Below are 17,248 nucleotides of genomic sequence, written 5' to 3'. Positions count from 1 at the left end.
AGCATCAGTTCATATAAGTCTCTCCAGGCCTCTCTGAAATCATCCTGCTGGTCATTTCTTACAGAGCAATAATATTCCATAACATTCATATACCATAACTTATTAAACCATCCCCCAAGTGATGGGCATCCCCTCAGTTTTCAATTCACAATAAAAAGGGCTGCCACAAACATTCTTGCACATAGAGGTCCCTTTCCCTTCTTTAAGATCTCTTTGTTATATAAGCCCAGTAGAAGCACTGCTGGATCTAAGGGTGTGCACATTTTGATAACTTTTTGGGCATAGTTCCAGACTGCTCTCCAGAATGGATGGTCAGTTCACAACTCCACCAACAATGTATCAGTGTCCCAGTTTTCCCACATTCTCCCCAACATTCAACATTACCTTTTTCTGTTATCTTAGCCAATCTGAGAGGTGTGAGGTAATACCTCAGAATTTTCTTACTCGCATTTCTCCAATCAATAGTGATTTAGAGCAGAAAATATTTTTTTAAAAATTAATTATAATAGTGCAGAATCAAGAGCAGATTTGGAGGCAGAAGCCTAGGTTTGTTTCAATCTTCTGCTCTTTGCTTTCTCTGAACTTGCCCAAGTCAAACTTCAATTTCTTTTTTTGAAAAAGGAATCTTCTCTAAGGTCTCTTCTGGCTTTAAATCTCATGCATTAAAAGGTATTTGCTTGCTAGATCCCCTACCCTAGAGTATGCATAATACAGTTAATTGCAGAATTTTAAAAGGAAAAATTTGGTTTTTCAAGATTATGTGATGATCACTTCTGATGGATGTGGCTCTTTTCAAAAATGAGGTGATTCAGGCCAGTTCCATGATCTTTTGATGGAGAGAGACATCTGCATCCAGAGAGAGGACTGTGGGGACTGAGTGTGGATCACAACATAGTATTTTCATTCTTTTTGATGTTGTTTGCTTGCATTTTGTTTTCTTTCTCATTTTTTCCTTTTGATCTGATTTTTCTTGTGCAGCAAGATAATTGTGTATATATATATATATGTATATATACGCGTATTGAATTTAACATATATTTTTACCATGTTTAACATATATTGGATTACTTGCCATTTAGAGGAGAGGGGGGAAGGAAGGGGGGAAATTGGAACACAAGGTTTTGCAAGGGTCAATATTGAAAAATTATCCATGCATATGTTGTGAAAATAAAAAGCTTTAATTAAAAAAAAAAAAAAGTTGATTTTGTTTTATTCCTTGAACTTGTATCAATCAGTGAGTCAAGAAGCATTGGAAAGAAGTGTGCTAAGTTGTATGTAGATCCTCAAAAAGTACTAGCCAATCGGTGGACTTGACTCATCGTCCAATCAGGCTTCAACAAACTGCTGCAGAAGGCTCTTTCTCGCCCCTCCTAAAGGTCGCCACTGTACATCTCGTGAGCACCCACGTGAGCCCCCTGAAGGCCTGCGCTTTCCAACCCAGCCCTGAACCCAGAAAGCTAGGATGTTTGGAGGGGGCCGTTGGAGGCGGTGGGGCAAGCCCCTCGGGCTGTGAGAGTTGCGCATGCTCCTGCTTCCAGAACCACCCCGGAGGCAATCCTGAAGTTCCGGGACGTGGGCCCTAATTGTCCCAAGTGATTTCATTGGAGACCGAGGCTTCTGCAGGAAAGGTTTCTTCATCTATTTGAGGGGTTTCAGGCCCTCACAGCCTGGGGAGCGGTGAGGCGGGGGAGAGGCAGAGGGGGAGGGAACTGGAGCGGGGAGCCCCTGAAAGGGCGGCCTTTAGGGGGCCTGCAGGCTTTCATTGCGAGAGTACGCCCGAGGCGGGCCTGGGGGGCTGGTGCTAGGAAAGGAGAAAGAAATGGTGGTAGGAGGGGGAGGGGAGCCACCAAAACCCGAGAGAAGGGGGGAGGGGAGGAGAAATCTGGCGGGGCTGCAAGGCGGGGTTGGGCTACATGCTTGGATGTCTCTTGGGAAGGGTCTTGCTGTGGGGTCAAAGTGCCTTCGAGGAATATCTCCGGGCCAGGTACTGTGCTAAACACGGGGGTTACAGAAGGAGACAGACAAGCTCCGCCCTCAGGCGCGAGACAACGTGCAGACATACACAAAGCAAGCCGTGTATGGCATAAATGGGAATTAATTTACAGAGAGAGACTGGAATAAGCTTCCTTTTAAAAGGGAGTGAGCACTAGATGCTGTGGTGTGTTTTTGCTTCGTTACCTATAAGAATGCCAAGATAACGAGGCTAATAATAAAGTTACAAGTTTATGCGGCATCCACCATGAGCCAGGGACTGGGTTGAGCGCTTTGCAAATACTATCGCGTTTGCTCCTTGCAGAGTCCCTGAGAGGTAAGTACTGTTATTACCCCCGTTTTACGGACGAAGAGGCAGACAAGGCTCAACGAAGTTCTCAGGTTCACCCGGCTACAGGGGGCAGGAGATAGCTTTGTGAACTCGAGTTCTAGACCCCTACTGTGGTACCTAATTGGCTCTAGGTACATAATAAATATATTGGGGGGAGGGGATGGTTAATTTAATTTTTGCTGGCTCAACTGGGCTGGAGAAGAATCAGACATAACTAAATAATAAATAGTTTGATATTTTAATACAAAGCTCTCCAGTAGATGGAGCATTTTTTTTTTTTTTTTTTTTGAGTTCAAGTCTTTTGGATGCCAGACCCTGGACTTTATCCACTCTGACACTTAGCTGTGGAAATCCATTCTGCAGACAGCTGTGCGTTACAGGACGCCCCGCCCACCCCGGCCTGGTTGGAAGGTTGGGTCTCAGGCTCTCTCTCTGTCTCTGTGTCTCTCTCTTTGACTCTTGGTCTCTGTCTCTGTCTCTCTGACACACGCTTTTTTTTTTTTTTTTTTTTTTTTTTTTTCTGAGGCTGGGGTTAAGTGACTTGCCCAGGGTCACACAGCTAGGACGTGCTAAGTGTCTGAGATCATATTTGAACTCAGCTCCTCCTGAATTCAAGGCTGATGCTCTATCCACTGCGCCACCCAGCGGCCCCTACACACACACACACTCTCACACACACACACACACACACACACACACACACACACACACACACACACACACACTTGATCTTAGACTGCAGCCCTGCCTTTGATACATTCAGGCTAAATGATCTTGGGCAATCATTTGGAGCCTAAGGCCCTGGTCACTTCTTTAGGATTAGTTACTCAAGAGTTGTTGATTTGTGTGCAGAGTCATTTTCCTTAATTCATACACTAATGAAATCTTAAGTTAGGCTATATGTATGTATATACATGTACAGCTTGTAGGTGTGTTTGTGTGTCCTTGTACATAATACGCTGGACTAAGAACTGGGGATACAAAAAAGAGGCAAAAGACAGTTCTTGCCCTTAAGGAACTTGTAGTCTCGTGGGAGGGAGACAGCGCACAAATGCACACACATATACGCCCCAAGCTATCTGTGGAACAGAGGAATCATTAAGAAAAGGAAGGACTAGGATCAAGAAGGACTGGGAAAGGCACACACACATATAAAATTGATCTATCATATACATGGACTATATGTATTTACTCAGATCAGTAAATGTTAGTATAAGAGGATTTTTGTTTCTTGTAGAATCAGTGATTTTATTGTCAGGTTAAGTAAAGTAGGCAGGTACTTTAAACTGGTTTCATAAAAAACAACGAATCTCTGTGGTTTCAAAGAAGGCAGGACAGGGCCAATGGTCTGAAGAAGGAAAGAATGAACTGAATGAATGAAAAATGTGTATATTTGACACCATAGGCAAAACACTATACAAAACTCTGAGTATACAAATAGAAAAGATAAAAGTCCCTAGCTGCAAGAAATATGGAAAGGCTCCAAGGTCCTTAGAGTATAGCAGCAAAGCAGATGGAAATACTTCTTCTGTCATTTCCACTGATAAAAACAAAAAACCTCAGCTGAATCATTTGACAATGTCAGGGCTTTGTAACAGCTGGGTAGATATGGCTATCTTGTTTGCTACAGTGCTGTAATCTCCACAGCCTAGGATCAGGCTGTGGAGCACTGGACTAAAAGCTGAAAGGCTCAGGACCTTGACTGTCCCCTTCAGGGTTTATTAGTTGTTAACATCATTACAACAGTTCTTTGAAACCCGGCTTCACTTTCCTTCCCTTCCTTATCTTCATCAATTAGTTAACCAGTTTAACTTTATACTGCATTATTCTTTCAGATTGCTTGTACCCTTGTCCAACATCTTTTATGGATCGTCCCTACTTTAAGACTCCTTTACTACTACAGATTACTACTAAATGTGGAAGAAGCACACAAGCTTTACAAGCATGTAGCCATGCTAATAGTCTCAACTGGGCCCTCCCTATTGCAAGGTTATTCTTTTATTTACTCTCTGTAATTCATTCATTTACATTCCTTTCAACTATTGCTCCAGATTTCTTAGGATCACAGATTTAGATCTGGAAGATAGCTCAGATCATCTAGTTCATCCCCTATTTACAAATTAGGAAACTGAGGCCCAGAGAGATTGTTACTCACCTGAGGCCACTGAAGGTGTGTCCAAGCTGGACTTCAAGCTCAAAGTGCTATGACTCTTGAATTTATTGCAGTGCTTTATTCAATGAAATACGGTGTATGCCTCGTCTCCTCAAGGGTCGACCACGATTCCCATGAGGCCATTCTCATTAATTTCCTTCCATATCTCAAAACCCCATGGCTTCATTTTCCATTCTCTTCTTTTTTATTTCAGTCTCTGATGAAAAAGTGGTGCTTCCCCTTGTCAAGACCTCCTCTCCATTTGTACCTTTAATCTTATCTCCTCTTATCTCCTAGAACAGATTTGTCCTCTGAATCATTACCTATTCTCAGTACTCCTTGTCTCTCTCTCTCTCTCTCTCTCTCTCTCTCTCTCTCTCTCTCTCTCTCTCTCTCTCTCTCTCTCTCTCTCTCTCTCTCTCTCTTTTTCCTTTGCCCTTCTTTGATCTTCCCATAAATGTCTATTTCATCAATAATAATGATAATGCCTGGCATTTATATGATGTTTTAAACTTTGTAAAAACTTTGTCTGCTGTCTCATTGATCTTCACACTAATCTTACAAATGAAGAAACTGAGGCTGAGAGATTACATGATTTGTCCAGAGTCATACAGCTAGTGTCTGAGCTCTACTTGATAATTTTTTTTACAGTATGTAGCTTAACTATCTCCTAATCAGTCAATCAGCAAACCCTGATGAATTGCCAATAATTATGCTAAGATGTAAAGAACCGCAAAAAACAATCCCTTCATTCAAGGCAATTACATTCTGATGAGAAGACAACATATAAATAATTAACTACATAAAATATTTTGTTTTTCATCTATAGAGAATAGATGAAAGTCTCTAGGCTATGCTTAAAAAACCTTCATTTGACCCCTACCATACACTCAAGCTATCTTCCTATATCTTTTTTTTTTAATTTCACAGATTAAAAAAAAAACAACAAAAACTTGTCCATTCCTACTTTCTCTCCTCTCTCTTTTCTGCTTTTTTACCATCTGCGCTTCTGAGTTCATTATTTGATTAAAGCTTCTTTCTCCAAAGTTACAAATGATCTCTTAGTTGTCAAATCCAATGACTTTTTCACAAGGCTTATCCTTGGCTTGACTGCAGCATTTGACAGTATTGCTATTTTTTTTTCTTCTAGATATTTGCTTGTGTGTGTGTGTGTGTGTGTGTGAGAGAGAGAGAGAGAGAGAGAGAGAGAGAGAGAGAGAGAGAGAGAGAGAGAGAGAGAGAGAGAGAGAGAGAGAGAGAGGGAGAGGGAGGGAGGGAGGGAGGGAGGGAGGAGGGAGAGACAGAGAGACATTGTTCTTTCTGATTCCTATGTGCCACTACTCATTCTCCTTTTCTGGATTATCTATTGGTTGTGGATGAAACTCAAGGCCTTTCCTGGACTCTGTTTTTCTCTATACTTTTGAATTATATTATTTCAGTTATCATTTCTATACAGATTTCTCCTAGTTTTGTGTACCAGCTCTTGTTTCTTCTCTTGAGCTCTAGACAATTGGACATTTCACACTATATGTTCCACTGTGCACTTGAACTCAGTATGTCCAAAGTAACATAGCTTTAATTTCTAAAATTATTTTTTCCTTACCTTCCTACTTTTATTGAGGGCACTATTATCCTTCCATTTACCCTATTTCATGACCTTATAGTCATCTTTAACACTTGGCACTTTTGGATCACCTGATCCATCAAATCAGTTATTAAGTATTGTGTATTTTATCTGTACAACATCTCTTCCAACTCACCTGACCATTATCTTTCACCTGGACTATTGCAATAACCTCCTATTTGGTGTCTTTACCTCAGCTTTTGACCTGGATGAGTATAATACTAATTCTGTAAGCAGTCCAGCTGCCAAAGTTATATCTGAAAAATAGGTCTGACCATTTCAGTTTTATGTCAGACACTCCAGAGTCCTTTTTGCCTATAGGATAAAGTACAAAAGCACTTCTGTTTGTTATTTAACATTTTGAACTCGAGACATATTTATTCCTCTTCACACACTCTATAATCCATTCAAATTAGCCTAGTTTCTGTTCTCCATTTATGACATTCTTTCTACCCTTGCTGAACTTTTGTACAGGTTATCTACTTGGAATGCTTTTTCCCTTCATTTCTGCTTCAGAGAATCCCTAGCTTATGTGCAGCTCAAGTGCAATTTACGACATGAAGTCTGATTTCTCCCCACCTACATATTGATGCTTGTATTTATTTATTGTGTGTATATGGTTATTCCTGATAGATTATAAATTTTCCTTGAGTCAGACACTGGTTTTTGTCTTTGTATTCCCAGGACCTAATACATAGTCTTGTACATAGATACTTGTTAGTTGATTGAACTGTTAAAATAGTCTCTACTCGAGGCTTCTTATATTTCTTAATAATTTCAAAACTTGTTCTTTTAGAAATAGTTTATTTTGTTGTTCAGAGATAGGGAGAAGTAGTAACTTAAAAAAACTTAAGAGTATAGGGATATATGTTTTTCATATTACTTTCAGAAAATTCTTTTATAATTGTTGATAATGGATTTTCTCCCCTTTTTTTCCCCCTCAAAGTATCCAAAATGAATGACCTGTTTATCGCTTTAGACAAACTTTTGCTAGAACTGGGTAAGTTACAATGTAAAAGTAAAAAATAATGGTGGCCCTTTTTTTAACTCTTTAATATATTTTACCAATGAAGTGAACCAAAAAAATTGTCTGTTTTAGTTTTCCAGTCTGAGCAAGATTCAAATGCAAAGGAAGAGGCAAAGCAACAGATTACTTGTAAGTAGTTTTACATGATACATGCTTTTTATTTGTGTTAATACTTAAGTTCTTGTATATCATTATGATGTTCAGTACTATACTGAAGGAGATAAAACATGACTGCCTTTCAAATGAAGCCATTTTTTGATGAGAGAATGCTTTTTACATTTTCCTTTTTTTCTCTAGATCTATGGTTCATTGATAAAGGAATTTTTAGTGTAGAAACTCCCTCCACCAATGCAAATTGCCATTAGTCTTTTAGAATTGATTTGGGTCACTGAGAGGTTGATCTTATAACTTCTGTGTTTGCATCGAAGACTCCAAGACTGGTTTTCTTTCTACTGCACTCTGATGCTTTTTTTTCAGTCATCAGATTTGTTTTAAAGGACTGTCAAAATTGAAAAATACCACATTTCCAATAAAACAGTCCTGAAAATAATTTTATAAATGGGAAGACTAGGCAGTAATATAATTGAGTGAGTATTATGCGTGGACTAAGAAGACTAGCTTAGTTTAAGACAAGAGATGAAAAAAATGCACATCCCTTCCCTCTTTTCAGTGAACAGAGTATAATAATATAAGTATGGAATAGTGAATTCACTGATTTTGCCAAATTGCTTTTTTTCTCTACTAAATCTTTATTATAAGTTATGGCTTGCTGGGTAAAAGAAGAAGTAGTGATATATTTTAAAATGAAGATGATGTAAAATCAAAAGATTAATCAATAAAAATAAAATTTTAAATGATGATTAAAGCCTGAAAAAAGGAAAAAAAAACTTGATTCTTCAAAAAGAACATAAATTTTTTTGCTTTTCCCAGTCTTAAATTGCGGATTATTAATAATTTGGTTTGGATTTTAATATTTTCATTTACATTACTTTATTTAGAATGAGTAAGAACTTCATGGATGATAGCTATATGTTTTAATGGTTTGTATGATCAACTGTGATAGACTTGGCTCTTTCCAACAATGGGATGATTCAGAATCATCCCATTTTTTTTTCTGAATTTAGAAGTGATTAATAGAAATTGTGCATCACCCTTGAATGCCTTAAATTTCAATGTCATTAAATATTTTTTGTTTTCCAATTTATATGAAAGTTATTTTTTATTTATTTTATTTTTCCAAATACATGCAAAAAAGTTTTCAACATTCACTTTTGCAAAACCTTGTATTCCAAATTTTTTTATCCCCTCTATCTTTCTACCCCAAGACAGCAAGCAATCTGCTATAGGTTAAATATGTGCAATTTTTCTAAACATACTTCCATATTCATTATGTTGCACAAGAAAAATCAGGTCAAAATGGAAAAAAAAACACTAGAAAGAAAAAAAGCAATCACACAACACAAAAAGAAAAAATTCTATGCTTTTATTTGCATTCATTTTCCATTGCCTGAATGCAAATGGTACTTTCCATCACAAGTCTATTGAAATTAGTCTGAATCATCCCATTGTTGGAAAGAGCCAAGTCTATCACAGTTGATCATCAGATAATATTGTTACTGTGTATTCTCTTGGTTCTGCTCACTTCACTCAACATCAATTCATGTAAGTCTTTCCAGGCTTCTCTGAAATCAGCTTGCTTATCATTTCTCATAAAACAATAATATTTCATCACATCCATACACCATAATTTATTCACCCATTCCCCAACTGATAGATATCCACTCAGTTTCCAGTTCCTTGCCACTACAAAAAGGACTGCTACATTATAATAAGACTTTTTAAAAATATGGATCAGTTAGCACATAAGTTTATTTTGGTTCTCTTATAAGTGTATTTAAGTAAAATATGTTTATTCTATTTTCAGTATTCTATAAAAATATAAAGGAAAAAAAGAAGAGTATTTTTTCTCTACGTGACAAAATAAACTCAATTGATAATGAAATTGCTCATTGCTGTAAGCATAACAAATACATGAAGGAAAACTGTACCAAGTAAGTACTTGATAAAGATAAAATTTTATATTTGCTATTAATTCTTTTTATTTAAGATTTCTAAATAAGGATAACAGCTAAAAGTTTGTCTCTGGAAGTTTTAGGGGCATAAGAAAATATTCTACCTTGAAAAATGCAATAATTGATCAAGTATAAACTTTAAAAGTTATTTACCAATTTAAAAAAATGTACAGCAATAGTTCATTAATTCAGATCCCACTAAATGAAACCCTATTGTTCCCAAATTTGAGATAATTTAGGTGATACAAGAGTATTTTTGAGTAAAATATTAGAAATAATTTCTGCCTCTATTCATTTTCAGGATATTTGTTAATGAAGAGAATGCTATTTAAATGCAATAGTTTTTCCAAACAAATATTCAAGAAATTTAAAATTCCTTCAACATTTAATTTTTGGATCCAGTAATTAATTCTTTTAGGCTAAAATATTTCTATGCATTTTGTCAGGTAACCAGATTGTCAGTACAAGACTTTTGACTTGCTTCATTTTACTGACACCCATTTTTATGTCAAAATATTGAGTGTCTATTATTTGCAACTCACTGTAGAATTTTTGTCATATCCTGTGTTTGAAAATAAAATTATTTCTTAACAAATATTCAATGTTTTATTATGACTATAGGTCACTATAGGTTAAATGTCCCATAGTAAAAAAAAATAATGGGCAGTATTTTGCAAGGCTTATGTAAGGAATATTGGGAAAATGGAAGAAGATCTGCATATTAACATAGGAAAAAGACAGAAAGGTAGAATTAGGACACTATGATGTGGCAGTGAGATGATATAATAGGCAATAGATAATGGGTAGAATCTATCTTAAAATACTTAAAATGGAAACTACTATAAGATAATATCATTTTGAGATTTTCATATTAGTTTCCTCCCCACTTTCCCTTAAGCCATCTTAAAAAAAAAAAAAGATTTTCTGGTTAAGTTTGTAGTCATTTCACTCTTTAGTTGTCTGGAACAGATACTAGGTTTAATTTACTCCTTTTAGTGCAAGAAGGTGCAGCAAGCCTTTCTAAGATTCAATAGTATAGAAAAACCTCTCTTCGCTTTCTACTCACTTCTCTGAAGTAGCTATCCCAAAAGAAATGTTAATATCTCAGATATTATGGTGACAAAGAAAAACTAGTTTTTGGCTATTATAAAGGAGCCAAGACATGTTGGAGCAGGAAATAGCATAGCAATGTTTTCTATAAACCGCCCTCTTCATATTTGCCTCTTTCCATCCACATTTCTAAATTAATTTGCATATGAAAGGAAATATTCTTTAAAAAACCACATTTGTGTATGGATGCATAGACAGGGAATGGGAAATTATCTTTTATTTAAGCCCACAGATGGTTTAACTCTGTGAAATTATAAAAGTATTCATAAGGACAAGAAAATTGACACCTTTAGTTGGGCACATCTATTTTTAAAAACTTAGCTTTGTTACTATCAACTCACTTTTAATGAACATAAAATTGTTCCACAGCTGGATGCCAACATATGATATTCTTCATAAACATGAACTTTTTTTGGAGGAACAATTTCAGAATGACCAGGAAACCACTGAAAGAGACAAGTACTGTACAATTCCAATCCAAATCAGTAAACTAAAAGAATTGTTAATTGTTAATAATAAGAAATAGAAAGTTGTAAGAATTCTGGCTGAAATGAAAATATTTTGTGCTATGGAAATTTTGAAAAGTGTATTAGTACTTCTTTGTGAATTATTTTGCTTCTGTTGTTCAGCAACTGAATCCTGAGGCTGTGGATCAATGTTCTCCAAAAGGTATGCTACAAAAGCTGTGTAAGTGTGAGAGGAAAATGACATCTGGCATCACTGTTGGGATCTCTGTACCCAAAGTCTCCTTAGGGTTTTTGTACACATGTCCTTGGAGCAAAGCCAAATATACATGAAAATATGGGACATTTAGATGGAATATGAGCACATATACATTGTCATAAGAGGAGTCATGAGTGTGTATAAATACAGGCATGCAGTTTTCAAACCACAGGCATCTCTTTTAATTCACAGATCTTAATATATTTGAATTAGTCCACAGATCCAGAAAGCAAAGTGGACTCTTTCCATGTCAAGTGAGCCAGGAATGTTTTCCATAGTCATCTTGGGAATCCTTACTGCTCTTTGGGATTCTTTATGTGCCAATATATTTCAATTTCCATGTTGCCAGATACCATGCAACCTATTATATGCATAAATAGGCCCTTGTTTAGGAACTTTTTCCTAGGAGCAGTCATTGTAGCAAAAATGCTTTGACTACGTCTTTAACTTGAGAAATGGTAGGGAAGGGATAGGCCCAGGGAGGTACTTTGGCAGAGGCATGATGGGCAAGTTAAGAAAAATCCCATGAGAAGGCAGCCAGATGGAAAATTAGGAGATAGTTGTCTGGAGCCTCCTCCTTACATGGAGTTTGGAGTTCATGGCCCTATCCTCTAATTAGAGGGGCAGAGGTATGAGTACCAAGGCTAGATTAATGTTTCTTTTACTCTGGGTATCTGACTAATGCAGGTTATTAATCAAGTCTTAAGGTTAGGACCCAAATTAGAGATGCCTCTAACGCTTCTGGACAGAAAGGTACAGTTCTTTGGTTCTGGATTAAATTCTATGTAAACCAAAGCAATCATTGGTATCTTCCATTATTTTCTGTTTGTAATTAATGATATACACAAGTCAAAAGCAATTAAAGGTTGATTTTATTATTATATAGGGAAAGTAACCTTAAAATACTATAGCAAATGAAACAGCTTTCTAATTAATGAAAACTCTGAATTTAAACATTTGTGCTTTTGGTTAGAATGGGAGGGGAAAACAAAGTCTGAATTTTTGGCAGAGGGCAAATTCACTCTCAGGAATGTACCATGATTTGATCACAGAAGTCCCATCTTTGCCCAGTGGAAAAAGATGCTAGCTCTTTAGTAAAGCTAGGACACTCTCAACACCATTTCTTTAGCTTTATTTCTCTGTCTGGCTGCTTCATCTGTATCCTTTTTCTTCTTTCTCTTCTGCATAGTAATTGAGAAGCTTTTTTTCCTTTTCTACATCTCATACTCCTTGATAGATTGTCCACTCCCTCCCAGAGCAGAGAGAAACTGTAATTTCTAGGATTCTCAATGAGGGATCAGACCAAAATTATGCTTTTTTTTCTTTTTCCAGTCCAAAAACTGTTTTTCTTAGAAGATAACACAGAGTAGTTCTGTTTTCTTGTTCATTGTAATCCCATGTATCCAGGGCAATGGTGCTATCCCTTCTTCAACATTTTTATTTCCCCTAATATATCTTTAAATTTTTTTTGGTTATCTTTGGTTTTCATTGTCAGCTCAATTTGTTCTGAGCTTTAGAACTTAACATCTTAAAAATTTATAAGACTGCCTCTTTTTGTGAATAATCTTTTCTCAATTATTTGTCCATATTTTCATATTTTGCACATCTTTTTAAGTTCCAAGTTATAAAATAAGTTCCTTTTGAGATGCCATTATCATTTCAGTCACCCCAGCCTTGGAGTTATGGACTTGTCATTCTACATATACAATCTATTACCAAATCTTGACATTTTTACCTTTATATCACCTCCCATGTATGTATGTTACCTTCTCTCAGGTCATAGAACCACAGTCTCACCTATGTCTCATCATCTGCTCTACTGCAGTAGCTTTGTTTAGTCTCCCTGCTTCCAAGTCTCTCCCACTCTAATTTTAATAGCCTCTGGGCTATGATTTTTCTAAGTAGAGGGAAGTCTGAATCTCCTCTTGCTTAGTGGCTTAGTGGCTCCTTATTACCTCTGGAATCAAATAAAAAATCCTGTCATTTAAAGTTCCTCATACTCTGGTCCTTTTGTATCTTTCCAGACTTTTAATATCTTATTCTTCTCCATACACTCCACAATCTAGTAACAGTGATTTGCTCTGTTCATCTTCTAAGTATATATCTTGTATGTACCTAATTATTTACATGTTGTTTACACTATTGAAATGTATACTTCTTGAGAACCAGAAGCTGCTTTTGACTTTTCTTTGTGTCTCCAGTGTTTATTGGCACATAGTAAGTGCTTGATAAATGCTTGTTAACTATCTCTGACTATAAGCACTGCCTCAAAAGACTTAGTACAGTCTTTTGTACTAAAAGCTGCTGAAACTTAAAACTATGCTTAAGACTTTGGGATGGCCTGTATAGCCAGATTGGTCTCTCTTGGCAACCTCCTTTTCTTCCTCTTTTGGATTGTTTGTATTGTCAGTATAAAGAATGTGCTGCTTGTGAGGTTTTATATGCCTATATATGTTGTCTAAAATATGCCTTGTGGGAAGGAAGAATAAATATGATCTGAGGTCTAGATCACCTCTGAGTAGATGAGGTCAGTCAGCACAGTAGCTGAAGGAGAGAGGCTGGCAAACTCTTGGAACTGGGATTTGGCATCATTAATAATAGAGAAGAGATTGTAAGTGTGTGTGTGTGTGTGTGTGTGTAGTGAGAGTTCATCTTGCTGATATTTTAAAAGTATAAATTTATAGATAATTCAATAATGCTTCCAAAGTGATATGAGATTATATCTGGTACAGAGGAACATAATTAAAATATATTTGTTTTAATTGAATAACATACTTAATTATTTACCAGTTTATTCATGTATGTGTCTTTAATATTATTTATTAATTCCCACTATCTTGTTTTAACAGAAAATTGTATCATGATCAAATGAGACAGTGTAAAGATGTCTTGAAGCATTACCAGCTACAGTATTCAGAAGCTCCTCTTGCTCAAAAATATAATAAGGATAAAACACAAATGGAAGAAATAAAAAACCGAATATTAACATGTAATGAGCAATATGCAATTAAGGAAACTATTCTTCTGGAACTTTCAGGTTCAAAATAGCTTTATTATTAATAAATTGTCTTTACAAAAATTTCTGTGACTTAATATTAAATATAACTTTGTTTTTCAGTGCCTGTTCCTTTCAAATCACTTTCTCAATGGGCATTACAAATGTATCCAAAATTGCATTTCTAATTTTTAATTATATAGTTATTTCTGAATTTTGATGTTTAATGTTCCACTTAGGACCATAAATAATTATTACTCCATTAACAATGAATAGATAGAATTTTTCAAATTAATTATTTCATTAGCTCTCAGATAGATACATATATATTTTAGTATGGGTATATATGCATAAATGTGTGTGCATATTTACATATGTGTGTATGTATATATTTAGGAGAAGCAAACTCAAGAAAACATAAAATGATATCGTCTATAAGCCTTCCAGTGACATAGTTTCTTATATGTTTAGTCATATTGAGAGAAAGACTTCAGTTATATTGATTGCTTTTTAAAGTAGTTGAAGTTCTATCCCCCCTCACTCCTTGCTTTTTTATGTGTCTCCCAATTGGTCCAAACTCTTAATTGGCAAGAATAGTCCAAGGTATATATACCAGCAACCAGCAAAGGGGTGTGTGTGTGTGTATCAACTCAATCGATTGTTTGCATATCATAAGCATTCTTCATCCACTGGAATGTTGAGTTGAACTCTTAACACTTCACCATCTATAGAAAATTTTTCTTGATTGGGATACTGTGCAATCTCTATGACAGTTATAAAATGATGAAGGTAATAAACACCTTTGAAGATAATTATTCTTGTTTTATGCCTTGATAATGACAATTACAGAATCAAAAAGCAAAATGATTTCTGTTGTTGTATGAATCTTATCTAATCTGAACATATACATGGCAAATAGCTTGATAAAGAAGAACTTTTAAGGTGATATTTTACTCTAAAAAATGCCTTTTATAGTCTATGAATAGTAGTTAGTAGGATCTTGTATATTTTCCCATTAGTTGTCTTAATATAAAAGTGACTGAAATTAACTTGATAAGATGTTAAAGTGAATAATATAGTAGCGGCAGCAATATATATCAGAAAAATAATGCCAACCCTTAAGGAATTATGGTTCCGCAATGAGGTTAAGTGCTGAACTTCAATATACCAGAATAATATTCTTTACAAAATTATGATACATCAATTAAAGGCTTAATTAAATGTTTTTGTAACTGTAAAATGTTAAATTTTCACAAATAATCTTAATATAAAATTGGTTATGTAAAATTACATCTAAATTATAGATGTAAATGTTCTCCTATAATGCTGACTCCTTAACACAAAAGTGTTCATTTGAGAATTAAAACTCAAGAGTTCCTTAAATGTGCTTCAACTTTGATCCACAAAGCATCTAAAATGAAGGAAGAAACAGAAGAAATGGAAAGAAATCAGGTACTTATTGTGATGCAAATATTTAATGTCAACTAATTTAGAATTAAATATATATAAGTATGTAGAAATATAGAACTGCATAAATAAATATATAAATTAAAATCTATATTTTTATTATATTTTTAAATGGTCCATTATAAAATAGGCTAAAATGAAGATACATTTGATACAAGGCTTAAAAGCTATTAAATTTAGAATAAATCTCTTTATTGAAATCAGAAATGATGTCACTTTAAAAAATTAAATTTAAAAATTATTGTTGTGGTAATGCAGTGGATATAGCATCAGCCCTGAACTCAGGAGGATCTGAGTTCAAATGTGGCCTCAGATCCTTAACTAGGAAGAGTGTATGACCCGGGACAAATTACTTAACCCCAAATGCCTCAAAAAAAAAGTATTGTCGCAATTAAGATTTTTTTGAACATTATATTATTTTTAAGCCTTTGTTGTTTTTTTTTTGAACATGCGGTAAAAGCATTATTTAAATTTTCTTATAGGCTAGTTCAAATGGACTTGTTTTTGCAAATTATACACACACACACACACACACACACACACACACACACACACACATTCTGTGTAGTTAATAGTTTCTCTTCCTCTCCCTCCTCCTCCGCCCTCTCCTTCTCCCTCTCTGTCCCCCTTCCCTCTCCCTCCCTCTCCCTCTCTCTTGCTCTCTCCATCTCTTTCTCTCTCATTCTCTCTTTTTCTTCCTTTCTTTCTGTTTCCCTATCTCCCCCAAGCTGGATATTCAAGGGTCAATCATGGGGTAGTTATTATTCTGAGCAACATATGAGCTTTGACCTGCTATGTTTATGACCTAGGATAACTCCTCTTTCTTCAGGCAATCTAGTGACCCCCACTCTTGGGAGTTCACCATATTGATGCCAGATTTAGCATGGACTTCCTATCAGCTTAACCTACTGAAGCTCAGAACTCCCAAGCTAAAGAGATCCATTAGGCTCAACTTTGCCAGTAGCTAGGATTAAAAGTATACACTACCTGCCTGCAATTTTCTTTTAAACAAATGGGAGAAACCAAGTCTTTTGTTTCTAATCTTCTATTTATAGGAAAGTTAATGTAGCAGTTTTTCAAAAGCTATGGGAAACTTTTTCAATTTCCCAATTTAGATTCAGTTTTTGACAACTTCTATAGAGTAGAAGTGGATAAAATAATAATATGGTTATATGCAGAATTTGAATGCTTATTAGTTGCTGCAGATTTGATTTAGGTTCAGAATTTTCCAGAAATAATTATTTTAATGATGTTGGGTTTTATAATCTTTAGGAGATTGAAAGAATTTCTGAAGCTAACAACCTTCCAGAAGTCCTAGAAGAAAAAAATAAAGAATTAGAAAAAACAAAAGAATTTAAAGGGAGGTAAATTATTTTATTTTATTTTATGTGAATAAAATATTCTGATTGTAAAATTATACAATGCCCTGTATTGTGCAGCAGAGTGTTTGAGTGAATAGAAACTCAACCTTAGAAACAGGAAGTTTGTTTCCCTTCTCACATACTGATTATGTGACCTCAGTGCTCTTGGGGAGAAGAGGCTGATCTGTGATGGAAGAAGGATTTTCTTTATCTAGGGCAAGAGTGAGGAACCTTTTTTCTGCCAAGGGTCATGTAGATATTTATGACATTATTCATGGGTCATATAAAATTATCAGCTTAGAGAACTCAAGCAGTGAGAGGTTGTTGTAGCTTTAAATTTATCATTGCCCGGGGTTGCCTTACCAAATGATTTTGCAGGCCTTACAGCTTGAAA

At 35.5% G+C, this 17,248-nt stretch overlaps 1 protein-coding gene across 8 annotated transcripts in view; it reads left to right on the top strand.

Moving 5' to 3' along the window:
• The first annotated feature begins 1,382 nt into the window (after positions 1 to 1,382).
• The window catches only part of C2H14orf39 (chromosome 2 C14orf39 homolog), a 38,375-nt gene continuing 22,509 nt past the window's right edge, over positions 1,383 to 17,248 (top strand). The window contains exons 1-10 of one of the 8 annotated variants that reach the window (XM_074290282.1): positions 1,386 to 1,628; positions 4,159 to 4,312; positions 7,046 to 7,099; positions 7,199 to 7,255; positions 9,051 to 9,177; positions 10,678 to 10,767; positions 13,881 to 14,068; positions 14,150 to 14,192; positions 15,373 to 15,478; positions 16,766 to 16,857. In XM_074290282.1, coding sequence (XP_074146383.1) covers positions 4,276 to 4,312; positions 7,046 to 7,099; positions 7,199 to 7,255; positions 9,051 to 9,177; positions 10,678 to 10,767; positions 13,881 to 14,068; positions 14,150 to 14,192; positions 15,373 to 15,478; positions 16,766 to 16,857 — 794 coding nt within the window. In that variant the 5' untranslated portion in view covers positions 1,386 to 1,628; positions 4,159 to 4,275. Of the gene's footprint in view, positions 1,678 to 1,915; positions 1,985 to 2,185; positions 2,309 to 4,158; positions 4,313 to 6,877; positions 7,100 to 7,198; positions 7,256 to 9,050; positions 9,178 to 10,677; positions 10,768 to 10,865; positions 10,978 to 13,880; positions 14,069 to 14,149; positions 14,193 to 15,372; positions 15,479 to 16,765; positions 16,858 to 17,248 lie in introns of those variants that run through there. The other 7 variants (XM_074290286.1, XM_074290283.1, XM_074290284.1 and 4 more) reach the window with 7 other exon arrangements.

The sequence above is a fragment of the Sminthopsis crassicaudata genome, chromosome 2, assembly GCF_048593235.1.
Source record: "Sminthopsis crassicaudata isolate SCR6 chromosome 2, ASM4859323v1, whole genome shotgun sequence".
Lineage (NCBI taxonomy): Eukaryota > Metazoa > Chordata > Mammalia > Dasyuromorphia > Dasyuridae > Sminthopsis > Sminthopsis crassicaudata.
This window is presented reverse-complemented; position numbering and strand designations above follow the sequence as displayed.